The 14,341-nt window shown below is 42.4% G+C and overlaps 3 protein-coding genes across 4 annotated transcripts; all 3 read left to right on the forward strand.

Moving 5' to 3' along the window:
- Positions 2,337-5,695, forward strand: LOC8073741. 2 transcript variants are annotated; one of them, XM_021448532.1, is made up of 5 exons: positions 2,337-2,585; positions 2,693-2,761; positions 3,249-3,602; positions 4,500-4,718; positions 5,264-5,695. In XM_021448532.1, exons 1-5 carry the CDS (start codon positions 2,442-2,444, stop codon positions 5,435-5,437), a joined length of 960 nt encoding a protein of 319 aa, XP_021304207.1. In that variant the 5' UTR covers positions 2,337-2,441; the 3' UTR covers positions 5,438-5,695. The 2 variants fall into 2 exon arrangements, with proteins under 2 accessions (XP_021304207.1, XP_002436879.1); XM_002436834.2 differs by having other exon boundaries at positions 2,342-2,585; positions 5,288-5,695.
- On the forward strand, positions 7,007-7,777 carry LOC8073742 (testis-specific gene A8 protein). The gene has a single exon (XM_002436835.2). It carries the CDS (start codon positions 7,098-7,100, stop codon positions 7,578-7,580), a length of 483 nt encoding a protein of 160 aa, XP_002436880.1. The 5' UTR covers positions 7,007-7,097; the 3' UTR covers positions 7,581-7,777.
- LOC110430938 lies at positions 8,930-13,506 on the forward strand. Its single transcript, XM_021449185.1, has 2 exons — positions 8,930-8,971; positions 9,892-13,506. The coding sequence occupies exon 2, from the start codon at positions 9,902-9,904 to the stop codon at positions 13,061-13,063; it is 3,162 nt and encodes a 1,053-aa protein (XP_021304860.1). The 5' UTR covers positions 8,930-8,971; positions 9,892-9,901; the 3' UTR covers positions 13,064-13,506.

Genomic DNA, 14,341 nt, shown 5'->3' on the forward strand with positions numbered 1-14,341 from the left:
CACGGCCAGCCCACGTATGTATGTGTGGCTGTTGCTCACGTACAAGCGCGTGATCCATACTTTTTGGAAGAAAAAAAATACAGAATACAAAATCTTGTCAAACTAATACTTGATAGAAGCACTAGTTCTTAGCAGCTTGTAAGAGGCTTATCAGTTCACAAGAGACATTGCACCATATTAAGGATATATGGCATACAGGGAGCACAACATCAACGTTGACACGGTACCAAAAATTAGTAGCACAGGGAGCACAACATCAACCAAAAATAACAAACAGGTTCACACAGGGAGCACAATATCAACCAAAAATTAGTACCAAGCCATCAACCACAAATTAGTTGTATGTGAAACTGAAAATGCTCAATTTCACCTGTATATGCACAATAAAGAAGCAACATAACAAGTTTCCAAAATTCAGCAATCATACAGGAAAAGTAAATGAACTGCAATTGTGGCCAATTTGTCATAGGAGCTATGAACTTCATGCTTGATCCTCTTCCATAACCAAATCATCGACTGCAACTAGAAATCACTCTAATCGGTAACACCTGCCAAGAACATCATAAAAATTAAGTTACAGAAAGATCAATAAGCATTTTACACTGCTCCAAGCATTTTACAGGGCATGTAAATTAGAAGCTCAGTCATAGTCTCATACTGTCATAAACTTACTTCACCTTCTAATTCTAATACTGCTAGCTGTGTCACTATATCCAGTTGTCAGCTAATGCTGCGACTAGCTCTCTCATCTTCTAGACAACTTAGTGATCAGCTCTTGATTCTGAAAAAAATGTCTGCACAGCTATTCCTTAAACTCTGGAGGTAAACATGCAAAAACACTCTACCAAGGCCGTGCGAGTAAGGACAGTGATACTGACAATTTACATCACAAGCAGCAACTAAATTCCAAGTTTTTGTTGCAACTTTACTTCAGCTATTTTTTGCATTACTACAAATGTGAGTCAACATAGATTGCAGTTTACACGAGACGACACTTCATGTGAAAGAGAATGCTTAACAACTAAAAGATTCTAGCCTGTACTACTAAAAGAACAATTCCAGTTTCAGAGTAAGACTGCGATTATGGTAGCCACAAGCTCGCGTATTTATTCCGACGACAATTTCAAAATTCTAACAACGACTCAATGTTTTGACTGCTTTCTTTCTTTTTCCTCCCTGACTGAGGACTGGGACTGCTTTCTTTCTTTTTCAAATATCTAACAAAAGTCTAACAACGACTCAATGTTTTGACTGCTTTCTTTTGCGCACCTCTGCTTTCTAAAACTATATTTCAACCACCATTTCATTTTATTTATTTTTTTCTGAAACAAAGAGAATAGCTAACCAGGCTTCATCTGAATGAATGAATTCATCAACTTTGTTTTCCTCTACCATTTTGTTTCCTTCTCTTTTCAGACTTTCAGTGGAAGGGGGGAAGTTACTAACAGTGAACAGATCTTCTTGGACTATTGGCACATCGTTTTCACTCTTTGCACAGAAAAAGGTGAACTGGACCTAAGTAAAGCCAAATTAATCTTACTTAAAAAAAAGCCAAATTACAGTGCAGAGTACAATCCAGATTTGGTTTGGATGCAGAGCAGATGTAGGCCAGATTCAACTTACTAGCGAGTAGGGATCCATCATCTAGTCGCTAGTGGCCAGAGGAAAATCACCCCGGAAGCAAATCACAAATGAACAAAAAAATCATAGCAATTCAATCAGGGCAAGGTGAGCGAGGAAGGAGCCTCACCCTTGTCTTCCCGTCGACTCCTCGCGCCCCCACCCAGCTCGGCAGTCGGCACCACTAGGTTTGGCGAGGCTTCCTGCACCCGCACTCCACCTACCGCACAAGCGCGGAGCGGCCGAGGCGAGCCCGTCCAAATCGCCAGATGAGCCTCTCGGTGCATCGTTTAGTGGCAGATCTTGTACTCGTGCGCGAAATCCAAGGTAGGGTAAGGGAAGTGGAGGAGGAGGAGGAGGAGGCGGTGGTGGAAGGGGTTACCAGAGAAGGAGGAGGCGAGTCGAAGGGTCGACCCGAGGTTCACCGGGGGTCGATAGGGTCACGACCCTTTTGCTCCTATTCTGCTTCGGGTCGACCCGAATCGGTCCACAAGCTAATTTCAGGTGCGGATCGGCTTCGCAAGCGGGTCGAACCGAACCCTTCACAGGTATACATCAGTGGCACAGCAGACAGCACTTTTGGCCAAAATCCAGCATCTCCATAAGCCTCCTCTTCAAGCTTGGTATCGTAGATAGAAAAAAACAGAAAAGCGAGCAAGCCGACCCGGTCGGCGGCATCACGACGCCTCGGAAAGCCTTAAACCCCGACCCGACCCGACCCGAGCGAGGCTGACATCACCCGACCATTTTCCCTTTCCATTCCATTGCCGTCCCAATTCCCAGGCCCACTCGATTCGAAAACAAAAGAATACCAAATCCAAATGCACGATCGATCCTACAAGCCGCAGCCGGCGGAGGCCGGCAGCGGCGGGACTGCCGGCGACGGCGGCGGCGGAGGCGGGAACGTGGATCGGGTGCTCTTCAAGAACCTCGTCGAGATGGTGCCGCTCGTCGAGTCGCTCATGGTGAGTTACCGGCCGGCTGCCGCGCGCAGATCTCGCCGGGGTTTCCGCGCTCCTGCTGAGCTCGTGCCTGACCGTTGTTCTGTGTTGCTTCTTCCTGCTGGGTGCAGGACCGGAGGGTCAACCCGGCCTACTCGCGCCGCGCTTCGCTGGTCTACACGCCGGCGCCGCCCAAGAAGGTCTTTTTTTTTTACCTTGCCGCCTTCTTCCCTCTTTCTTCCCTAATAATTCATTCATCCCTATATGCTATATCTTTCTTTCTGTTCCTTTGATAGTTTGTGGATTTGTCGATTTTATTCCTGCGTCGGTTGCTTACGTTCGAATCTAGTACACGTTTCCTGTTTTTAATTGCTGGTTCCCTTCAGCTGTCGGTCTCAGATGTTACATAGAATTGGGAAACAAAAATGCAGCCTAAGGCTGATTTCCCCCCTTTCAGATTAGACCACCTCACAACGACAGTTTTCCTAGATCTTGTAAACATCTCAGATTTCCTATACTTTTGTAGCTTGCTGTAGAAGAATGAGATTTCCTATCTTTTGTAGCTTTGCTGTAGAGGAATGACAGCTGAATCTTCACTATATGTGACTTTTTAATAAAAACTACCATGACAATTGGTCTTTGGATTTGGTAGTGATGAACCTGAGGATGGATGCTTCATTCTTACAGGCGAGTGATTTGAAAAGTGTCAAATTGCCACAGAGCGTATCCGCCAAAAAGCGGAGAGACCCTGGTGATGCAGCCAAGAAGAGTGCCCCAGATTCTAATGGTGACAGCGGCTCAGTTGTGCCGTTTTCTCTGTCCGGAGCTGAAAATAAGCCCAAGGATGAGGTTGCCATGCTGCGCGAGCAGATTGATGACCTGCAAAAGAAACTGCTCGAGAAGGAGGAGGCGCTGAGGTCCGCGGAGAGCTCCGTGGCTGAGATGAATGCGGCGTATGCAACCATCGATGAACTCAGGCGCCTGGTGGCTGACAAAGAAGCTTTGATCAGATCTACCAATTCTCAGTTGCATGATGCAAAGGTAAAATGCTGCCGATTATGATTTGCTACTGTTCTGAATTAGCTAGCATGCTTATACCCATAAAATCTGTCTAAATTATATATTTTCCTTGTAACTCTGTCATGAAAAAGAGTGATACAAAACTGCAGTACCATCAAAGTTGGCACCCTGTGAATGAAAAAAATATGTAAATGTTAAATACAGTTACAATACGAATGTTATGCTACTGTACACAAGATCAGATTTCTTAGCAATTTGTGACTACTTTCACAAAATTTGACAAAAGTTCTTGCTTATATTTGTGATGAGCAATATTATATGTTTCAGTCCAAGTAAACATATACTGTTGTTACTGAACCATATAATCAGCCTAGCTCATAAGTCTAGTTTAATGTAATGCATATGATAAAGTAAATTTATCTTGCAAACGACCTTCTAAAGGCTACAACAACCTCTACTTAGAACAATAGTCAGAAAGTCTGTCACAATGATTCATGCACAAAGCCATAGCTGTTACATTCACACTTCATAAGTTTTATATCTTCAAGAAACCTGGGTTGTTGACTGATTGTTTAATGTCATTACACACAGTTTATGAAAGTTTCTCATCCTCATTTTGAGGACACTGCAAATTAGCTGTGCTTGCTGTCTTGCACTGGATTGAATCAACATTTGTGCAATTCCAGCATACCCTTTGATTTAGACATTGAGTAATTTACTTTTACTTTTGCGTATATAAATGGCTGTACATATTTCCTCTTCAGATGATTCACTTATACTGAGTTTCTACTTACACATGGTATTACTAATTTTTCTTTTGTCTTTTTTGGGTAAGGATGCTAAAATTAAATGATTGTTGAGTTTATTGATGGGAAAATATTTTATTTTTGACCTGACATTTTCTTTGTCCTCCTACAGATTATGCTTGCAGACAAGCAAGCTAGTTTAGAGAAGCTGGAATGGGAGGTAAAGATGTCAAATAAAAAAGTTGAAGACCTTCAAGGAGATATGTCGAATATGGGATTCGAGATAAGCTCATTGATGGCATTTTTCGAAAAAATTTCAGAGAATGTTTCAAGTGACTCTTATGATGATACAATACCATTGTCACATGAATTAGAGGCACTCCAATCAACGGTGAGCATACATCCTTTGAGCACGATTGACTTGTTTGAACCATTAAATGTCTTAACTAAAGCAAGGGATGGACTGTAAGTTAGTGTTATGGTGTTTTAAATTGTCTAATTAGCTTGTCATTCCTGAGAACCACTTTGTTTGTCACCGATTGCTTTGTCTAAAATGTTTGCTGCTTTATCTAAAATGTCACATAAAACTCTGGGGGTGTCACCAATTGCATTGCCTAAAATGTTTGCTGCATTATTTTTATGTCTCAGAAACACTCTGGGGGTGTGTATTTATTGTTTACTGTTACCTGCTGATATTCCTTACTATATACCAATACGAGGTTCTTTGAAATTTGGGAAAAGATTGCATGAAAGTGTTAATCATGGGAGTGAAGTTTTGATACTACACTGGAAATTTGTATTAAGATTTAGTATGCATTATGATTGGAGTACTAATTTTCTCTTGCAATGTTATTATGGATGCTGAAATGGAAATATTTGCACAAAGAAAACTGGTTAGATGCTTTGCACTAAATATTGACTATTCCAAACTAATAGCTATGCATCAAAACATTGACCCAGAGTGAAATTGACAAGATTGAGGTCGACAAGATAGAGCAGGAAAGGATGATGTATGCTGAAGCTCTCGCGGCAGCGAGAGAGAACCCTGACGAGGAGCACCTGAATATAGCTGCGGAGGCAAGGTCAAGGCTGCAGGTCCTTGTACTATAGTGGCCCCTTCTGATTGTAGCATATGTATGATAATGTTGAACTGCTGATGTAATTGTAAGTGTTGGCTTGAGTTGAGGTGCTTGTGGAAGAATCGTTCCGGTGGTAATGGAGTGAGCACTGTAAACTGACAGCTATTTCGTGTTGTAATCATATTTATTCAGTCCTGAAGCCTGTATTGTTTACCAGGAAACTTGAGCTAGTTTAGATTTCTGTGACAGTTATCATTTCAAGATTTAAACCCATGGTTGAAGCTGCTTATGTAAATTGTTCTTCAGCCTAAGGTATAGACAATAGCTTTTGAGGAGTGTACAATGGGCCTGTTTGCTATAGTTTTTAAGCTACTTATGGCTAAAGCAAGCTGAAATTAGATCTCTATGTTTTTTTCTTTGCAGTTTTTTCTAGCCACATTTCTCACAACTTTCATTTAGAAACGTAGAAATCGGGTCAGACTAGCTTAGTCTTCCATTTATACTAAAAACAACATAGAAACTGGATCTGAGCAACTTATCTTAATTTCTCTCTCTGTACATTTTAGCAACTCTACCAGATATTATATCCAATCCCTTATACCTTAAAAAATAAATAATCTAGAACATGGAGTCGCTGCAGTTGATCTCCTGTTCCTATAATTCTGAAGATATTCTCTAAAACCGTTTTAAAAACAAATAATTTAGAACATGGGAGTCGCTGCAGTTTTAGCTGGTATACAGCAGTTCTTGCTTATAACATAAACCGTTTTCAAGATATTCTCTAAAACAATGTAAGCAATATAAGAAATCCATTGAAGATGCTCTTATTAGGGAAACACTTCTCTTCATAGCCGAGAAAAGGATGCTAAATCTTTTTTTTTTTTTGGAAAAAAAGGATGCCCAATCTGGCTGCATCTGAGCCACTGCTGTTTTGTGTGAGTCGTGATTCGTGAACAATGAAGTCCTGGTACATCTCTGGTCCTAACTGAAGCTTCCACAGTCCTCGCTCTTGGAGCCGCTGATCCAGACCGAGATCGACCTGTGGTGTTCCGCTAGGTTCAGTCAGTTGCGGGTGATTATGGCTTTCATTGTGTAGCCGAACTCTGTCGGCTTTTGTTTTCAGAGTCGTGTTGTTGTTGTTTTTTTGGTTGCTTCAAGCTACCGGCTTTTGTAACAAAACCTATTCTTGTTAATGAAACACGTGCTTAAACATAATCTCAAAAAAGAAAAAAAATTGCACCGTCCAAACGAAGGACCGAGCTCCAAGGCCCACCAATTCTCAGGTCGAACATGATGACCCAGGCCCATCCCATCCGCTCCTCAATGATCCATGTCCATATATGATTCATCTGCCCTAGAACTCTAGAAGTCTAGAACAACAGAAACAATCACCAACCAGCAACCATAATAACCGGACAGACACTACAGACCCCACAAAGCCATCGTCAACCGTTTGAAAAACATGGCGCGCAACGGCCGGGCGGCCATCAGCTTTGCGTCTCCCACCTCAAGTTTTCACGAGAGTTCCTCCCATCCTCACAAGCTTACCAACACGACACCTATAAAAATTCCTCGCCGTCTCCCTCTGCAACTCACCCCACAAAGCAAGAAACAACAAACCTTGCACAGTTGCACCCCCCTCCCTCCGTCGTCACCACCACCACATCCAGCAGCAGAGCCAGCCAACGAAAATGTCGCGCGTCACAGCTGCGGCGGCCCTCTTCTACATCCTCGCCGTCGTCGCTGCCCTCAGCGCGGCCGCCGAGGCCCCGGCAGCGTCACCGAAGGCTGCCACTGCCAGAGCTCCTGCCAAGGCACCCGAGGCTGCTGCTGCCAAGAAAACTCCTGCCCCCGCTAAGGCCCCTGCTGCTGCTGCCGTCGCCTCCACCCCCACCCCCGCCGCCGCCGCGCATGCCCCATCGCCGTCGTCGTCGTCGTCTAGGAAGTCTGGTCCAGCTGCAGCGCCGACCACCGCCTCTACTACACCGCCTTCTTCTTCGTCCACCGACGAGGAGTTGGTCCCTTCCCCGGCAGCCGCGGCGGCGACGCCTGCCGCTGATGGGCCTGCTGAGGGACCGGCGGCTGCTGATGACTCCGGTGCTGCTACCCTTGGAAGCGGAGCTGCCATCGCCGCCGGCGTTGCCGCTGCGGTCGCTACCATGATCTTCTACTGAATTCACCAGGGATCGGCCGTGCCGTGGAACGAGGGTGGACACGTAATTGGCTGTGCCGTATTTGCTCTTGCATGGTCGGGAGGGACGACCAATGCAAGTGTGTTTCTGCTTTGCTCACTTCGTTTGCTCTTGCAACATTATGGGGTCAACCGTTATATATATATATATAACTGAATGGATTTGATTAATTGATACAACTGGTCTCTGTCTGTCATGTATTCTGATAATGGCTTGTTCTCTTTCTGGTTTTTCATATTTGTTTAACTCTACCTAATTTGAATCATAAACAAAATCTTCAGAAATACATATGTTAGATAATAACTTTTGTAACCTCAGGCCAAATCAAAGTGGAATCACACATTAATGTGTATGTAATTAAACAACCTGTGATAATGTGCTAGATCGGGAAATTCTCAAAACCGCCAGAAAAATATCTAGGTACCATGTATGTATCACACGTTAGGCCAGTCTCAATGCATGTTTTATGAGAATGTCATGCAAATTAAATAGGATGCCATATAAGCAAAATTGCTAACTTGACAGGGTCATTAAATGAAGGATTTTCATCAGATGAGAGAGGAGTTTTATCCCCATGAAACTCTTGTGGCTCGGTTACCTAGTTTATAATCTTGGTAACTATATCATGAAACTATGCATTGAGACTGGCCTTATACACACAATTTTGTATTGTTCGACAAGTATTATTATTAATTTTTTTTCCTTTGTACTCCTACATCACAAATACATCTTAGTTTGATGTCAAAATTTACATGGATGCAATTTACAACATGGCTTCTCCATATTTTTCTTGTTTTCAGATTTTTTTGAAATAGCTTTAACTATATTTATGGATATTTTGAAGTTCAACACATTTCCGCTGAATATGAATCCCCAGCTCCCTTTTCAATAGTAATAATCAACAAGTCGCCCATGCCCTCTTGATAGATTGACACGTTATACAACCAAGTGTTACAAGTAGTGACAACGCATAAACGTTGTATATGTATAGCTTGAGACATGAGTCACTACGTGAAAAACTTACTAAGAGAGCGCCCCTCCCCACACTGTAGGGGCGGTTAACATTTGAACCGCCCTTACAGTGGGTGGGCAGCCAAGCACAAAGCCAGCCGCCCTTGCAGTGTTCTCTGTAGGGGCGGTTGGTGTTACCAGCCGCCCTTACAGTGGGGGAGGCACTGTAGGGGCGGCTGGTAACACCAACCGCCCCTACAGAGGTCTGTAGCATAAGTAGCCAGCCCACTCTTCTTCCTCCCCGAGCCACTCACTTCCACTCGCAAAAAAAAGGTTTGGGAGGCCTTGGGCACCTCCCTAAAATCACTCTAGGAAGGGGGGAGGTTTTGAACTTAAATCCTTTGGTGGGGAGCTTGTTTAAGGTAAGAAAATGCTATTCCCACCCTCTAATCCATGTTTTATTGGTTGGTTAGTGAGCAATTTACATTTTGGTTTTCTCTCTCTTCCACGGAGCTTGAGCTTTGTGTTGACCAAATTAGAGCTTATCTATGATGCTATTAGTGTAGAATAGGTAGAGACACCACCTTGCACCATCAATTAGGTGATATAGCTTTATTTTATTGGAGATTAATTGTAGTTTCATGTATGGAGAGAAAAGACATTCTAGATCTAGGGTTTCCTTTTTTTGTTTTTGTTTCATGAATTTGGAATGTGGTTGGCATGAATAGTTATTGGTAAACTAATAGTTATTGTTAATATTAATTGTTTCTAATAATGGTAGATCATAATTGGTAAAATTAATTATGTCTAATAATCGTTTCTAACACAATTATTACTAATAATGATAGATAATAATTGTTGCTAAAAATGGTAGATAATAATTGTTACTTATTAATTGTTGCTAATAATGGTAGATAATATTTGGTAATATTAATTATGTCTAATAATCGTTTCTAACACAATTATTACCAATAATGATAGCTAATAATTGTTGCTAATAATGGTAGATAATAATTGTTACTTATTAATTATTGCTAATAATGGTAGATAATAATTGGTACTTATTATTTGTTGCTAATAATGGTAGATAATAATTGTTACTTATTAATTGTTGCTAATAATGGTAGATAATAATTGTTACTTATTAATTGTTGCTAATAATGGTAGATAATAATTGGTACTATTAATTATGTCTAATAATCATTTCTAACACAATTATTGCTAATAATGATAGCTACTAATTGTTGCTAATAATGGTAGATAATAATTGTTACTTATTAATTGTTGCTAATAATTATTCTCAACTAATTAATTTTTTTATTTATGTAAAGATGGAGAATAGGGCTACTTGGATGTATGGTTTGCCAAGGTACTCACAAGCCTATGCTGATGAGGTGGACAAATTTATTACAATCGCAGTGAATCATGCAAAGACGTTGTCAACAGGAAATAATTGTTCAGTTATTTGTCCCTGTAAAGATTGCAAGAACCACTTAGCAACTTATGATGTGGAAATCATCAGATCACATCTGATTAGGCGAGGATTTGTCCCGAACTACACAGTATGGCTTCATCATGGTGAAGTAATGTTTCTTGATGGCAACGATGATGACCAAGAAGACGATGCTGAAGAAGGCCAATTGTTGTCCCAATACGCAGACATGTTTGAAGCACAAATGCAACATGATTCAGCAAATGAACAAGCACGTGGTGATGATGTCGGTGGTGTCGACAATAATGATGGGGATGTTGGCGGTGTTGACAATAATGATGTTGGAGCATGTGAGGGGGATGCAGAAAACTTTGACAACTTAGAGGAAATGCTTCGGGCCATTGGACCAGAAATACTACAACAGAAGAAGGGTCTAGAAAATCTAGAGCGGGTGAAAACAGCGTCAAAGGAGACTGTGTATGGTGTTGAGAAGGGCTGTCCAACACATTGGACACTGCTCCGTTTTGTGCTTGAGCTACTCATCCTGAAGGCTAAGTACGGCTGGTCAGACTGCAGTTTTGACGATCTGTTGCATCTTCTTTCATCTGTGCTGCCACTGCCGAACTTAGTTCCCTCCAACACATACCATGCTAAGAAGGTCATAAGTCCATTGACAATGGGTGTTGAAAAGATCCATGCATGCCCCAACCATTGTATCCTTTTTCGTGGTGAAACGTTCGAAGGTCTGGATAAATGTCCTCGTTGTGGGGCAAGTCGGTACAAGGACAATGACCTTTACAGTGGTGGAGAAGCCTCCACCGGGAACAAGAGGAGTAAGAAGGGTTCCAAAAAGGTGGTACAAGAATCTCGACCTCCAGAGGACACCCCATTAGGCAACGACGCAAAGAAGAGAAAAATTCCTGCCTTGGTAATGTGGTATCTGCCAGTGACCGACCGCTTGAGGCGTATTTTCCTGAACCCTAAGGAAGCCGCGCTCATGACATGGTGGGACGATGAGCGCAAGGTCGATGACGATGTGATTGCACACCCGGCCGATGGCAGTCAGTGGCAGGACTTCGATAATAACAACCCACTGTTCAGTTCGGACCCAAGGAATGTACGGTTTGCCTTGAGCACCGATGGAATGAATCCCTTCAACGAGAGGACGAGCAACCATAGCACTTGGCCAGTGATCTTGACCATGTACAACATCCCAACGTGGTTGTGTCAGAAGAGAAAGTATCTTTTCCTCATTGTTCTTGTTTCTGGCCCTCAGCAACCAGGCTTTGATATGGACGTGTTCCTCGAGCCTGTGATGGAAGAATTCGAGAAACTATGGAGGACAGGGGAGCTGATGTATGATGCTTTCCAAAAGGAGACCTTCACATTAAGAGCAATAATATTTGTGACTATCAACGACCACCCTGCATTGTTTGCCTTGTCTGGACAAATCAAAGGCAAGACAGGATGCTTAGTCTGTCTGGATGATACTAAATGGGTGTACCTAGATGGATCTAAGAAGATTGTTTACATCAGGAATCGTCGCTTTTTAAAGCAAGGTCACAAGTACCGCAGCAAAGTGTACTTAAAGTATTTTGGCAACATCCCAGAGGATGAAGATCGACCTCCGGAGAGACGTCATGATGGACAATATGTGTTCCAAATGGTGAAAAATATAAGTGTCATCTATGGAAAGAAGAAAATGGATGGAACACCTAGAGATAGAAGCACACCTCCTATTGAAGGCGTGCCTTTTAAGAAAAAGTCAATCTTCTTTCAGTATCTTGAATATTGGCAACAATTGGAGGTCCCCCATGCCATTGATGCTATGCATGTGCAGAAGAATGTCTTTGAGAGTCTCATCGCTACCTTGATGGACACACCGAAGTCAAAGGATAGTCTCAAAGCAAGGAGAGACATGGAGCAGCTACATGTGATGCCAGAGCTTCACCCGGTACTTGAGACAAAAACTGGAAAATACACCCTACCCGCGGCTAGCTACAACCTGGACCTAGAAGAGAGGAGAGGTTTATGCACTTCTGTGAAGGGGATCAAAGTCCCGACTGGGTTTTCGGCAAACCCGAAGAAGCTAGTGTCGATGAAGGACCTATCATTTCCACACTGCAAGGCTCACGATTGTCATATGATGCTGACGGTGTTCCTACCAATCGCAATAAGGGCTATCAAGCCAGAGTTTTTGAAGATGGCTATCACCCGCATGTGCTACTTCTGGTCGAAGATCTCACAGAAGAAGATTAGCAAGACAGAGCTGAGTGACCTACATGATTTTGTCGTAGAGACCCAAAACCAACTAGAGATGTGTTTACCTCCCGCTTTCTTCGACCCTATGGTACATCTCATGATTCACATGGTTCATCAGATACAGGCGTTGGGCCCTTGCTACTTGCATGAAATGTGGTCGTATGAGCGGTTCATGTCGGTTCTAAGTCGATATGTGCATAATCGTGCATACCCAGAGGGCTCTATGATAGAGGGCTACAGTAGTGAAGAAGTCATCGAGTGCTGTCAAGAGTACCTAAAAGTACAGAGAGGGATTGGTATTCCCGATTCTCACTACAAGGGTAGGCTGGCCGGGAAGGGCACAAATGGTAGAAAAATCTTCATCGACAATGAATACGCTGAAGTGAGTCGGGCGCACTACGCTGTCTTGGCGAGCACAAAACTGATGGAACCATATATTGATGAACACATGGAGATCATCCAATCAGAGAGAAATGGTCGTACAGGTGATTGGGTCATGAAACAACACAAGCAACGCCTAACTTCATGGTTGAAGGACCAAAACATACAGCCTGGAGAAACCATAGATTCTATTACCATCAGTAAGTTGGCAGCGGGGCCATCAAGACAGGTGACATCTTGGAGTTCTTATGAGATCAATGGGTACACATACTATACCCACGCAAAGGATAGTAAATGTGTGAACCAAAACAGTGGTGTTCGAGCAGTGGCTATCGGCGCAGGGGGACAAAAGATCGATTACTTTGGCATAATTGAAGATATATGGGAACTTGACTATGGAACTGAGGCACTAAATGTGGCCCTATTTCGATGTCGCTAGATCAAGCAACATGAATTCAATGAAATCGGATTGAGGGTCGTGGACCTTCACAGCATAGGCTACCAGGATGATCCATGGGTCCTTGCTTCACATGTTACACAGGTTTTCTATATGACCGACCCGCTCAGCATTGTCCCCCCAAAGAAGAAACCTAAGCATGTGGTTATCCCTGGAAAACAGCACATTATTGGAGTTGATGGCGTTGATGATGTTGAAGCCTACAATAAGTGCGATCAGGTGCCGCTATTCACAGACTTTATTAACAAGATTGGTGTTGTGGAAAAAAGCCTACCCAAAGATGTATTGCCATGGGAACGAAAAGGTGTGAAGTGGAAAACTGTTACGGCGGCGGATACTAATAAATAGTCATTTGTATGTGTGTGAGACTTTATTTATGTATCCATGTGAGACTACATTTATGTATGTGTGTGAGACTACATTTATGTATGTGTGTGAGACTACATTTATGTATGTGTGTGAGACTACATTTCTTAACGCTTTGTCAAATGCAAAAACGTCCTATATATCAAATGTACATCTTGATGAGTGGAACAAAGTTGCTATTCATGACTTTCGGAGTTGGGGCCATTTAGGGTCCCGAAAACGTGCGTGTAGCAGTAAAAATTTGAAATTTCAAAATTTGAGTGGTCCAAACCATCTCATATGAAAAGTTTACCATTACACCAAATGTGTGTCTTGAGAAGGGGAACAAACTTTGTATTCATGACTTTTGCATCTGAGACCATCTCGGGTCCGGTCAAAGTGTATTTTGTCAAAAATCCAATGTTTGACTTGGTCAAACTAGGTCAAACTAGGCAATAAAAGACCTCAAATGAAAAAAAATTGAATACAACATAGTTAGATCTCATCAAGGTGTACCTTTGGTACACAATACATTTTTGCATTTGGAAAAGTTACAGAAAACTCAGTTCACATGTTTTGAAAACCCAAGGCGTGGCTTGGACAAACCTGGTCAAACGAGTGAGTAAATGACCTCAAATGAAAAACTTTTGAATACAAGGTAGTTAGAGCTCATCAAGATACACATTTCATACATAGGACATTTTTGCATTTGAGAAAGTGTTTGTAAACTCTAGTCACAAAGTCTTGAATCACACATAGACTTTATGAAACTACATGCGGGACTTGTGGATTTAGAACTGCACTTTCTTAACGCTTTGTCAAATGCAAAAATGTCCTATATATCAAATGTACATCTTGATGAGTGGAACAAAGTTGCTATTCATGACTTTCGGAGTTGGGGCCATTTAGGGTCCC

This window comes from Sorghum bicolor, chromosome 10 (genome assembly GCF_000003195.3).
Source record: "Sorghum bicolor cultivar BTx623 chromosome 10, Sorghum_bicolor_NCBIv3, whole genome shotgun sequence".
In the NCBI taxonomy this organism is placed as follows: Eukaryota; Viridiplantae; Streptophyta; class Magnoliopsida; order Poales; family Poaceae; genus Sorghum; species Sorghum bicolor.

What these genes read in the sequence shown, in the direction of transcription:
- LOC8073741 (XM_021448532.1), top strand. Translation starts at nt 2,442, where the DNA reads ATGCACGATCGATCCTACAAGCCGCAGCCGGCGGAGGCCGGCAGCGGC. An exon ending in CGCCGGCGCCGCCCAAGAAG is followed by an intron (nt 2,762 to 3,248) that starts GTCTTTTTTTTT and finishes TCATTCTTACAG; the next exon opens with GCGAGTGATTTGAAAAGTGT. An exon ending in TAGAGGCACTCCAATCAACG is followed by an intron (nt 4,719 to 5,263) that starts GTGAGCATACAT and finishes CCAAACTAATAG; the next exon opens with CTATGCATCAAAACATTGAC.
- LOC8073742 (XM_002436835.2), top strand. Translation starts at nt 7,098, where the DNA reads ATGTCGCGCGTCACAGCTGCGGCGGCCCTCTTCTACATCCTCGCCGTC.
- LOC110430938 (XM_021449185.1), top strand. Translation starts at nt 9,902, where the DNA reads ATGTATGGTTTGCCAAGGTACTCACAAGCCTATGCTGATGAGGTGGAC.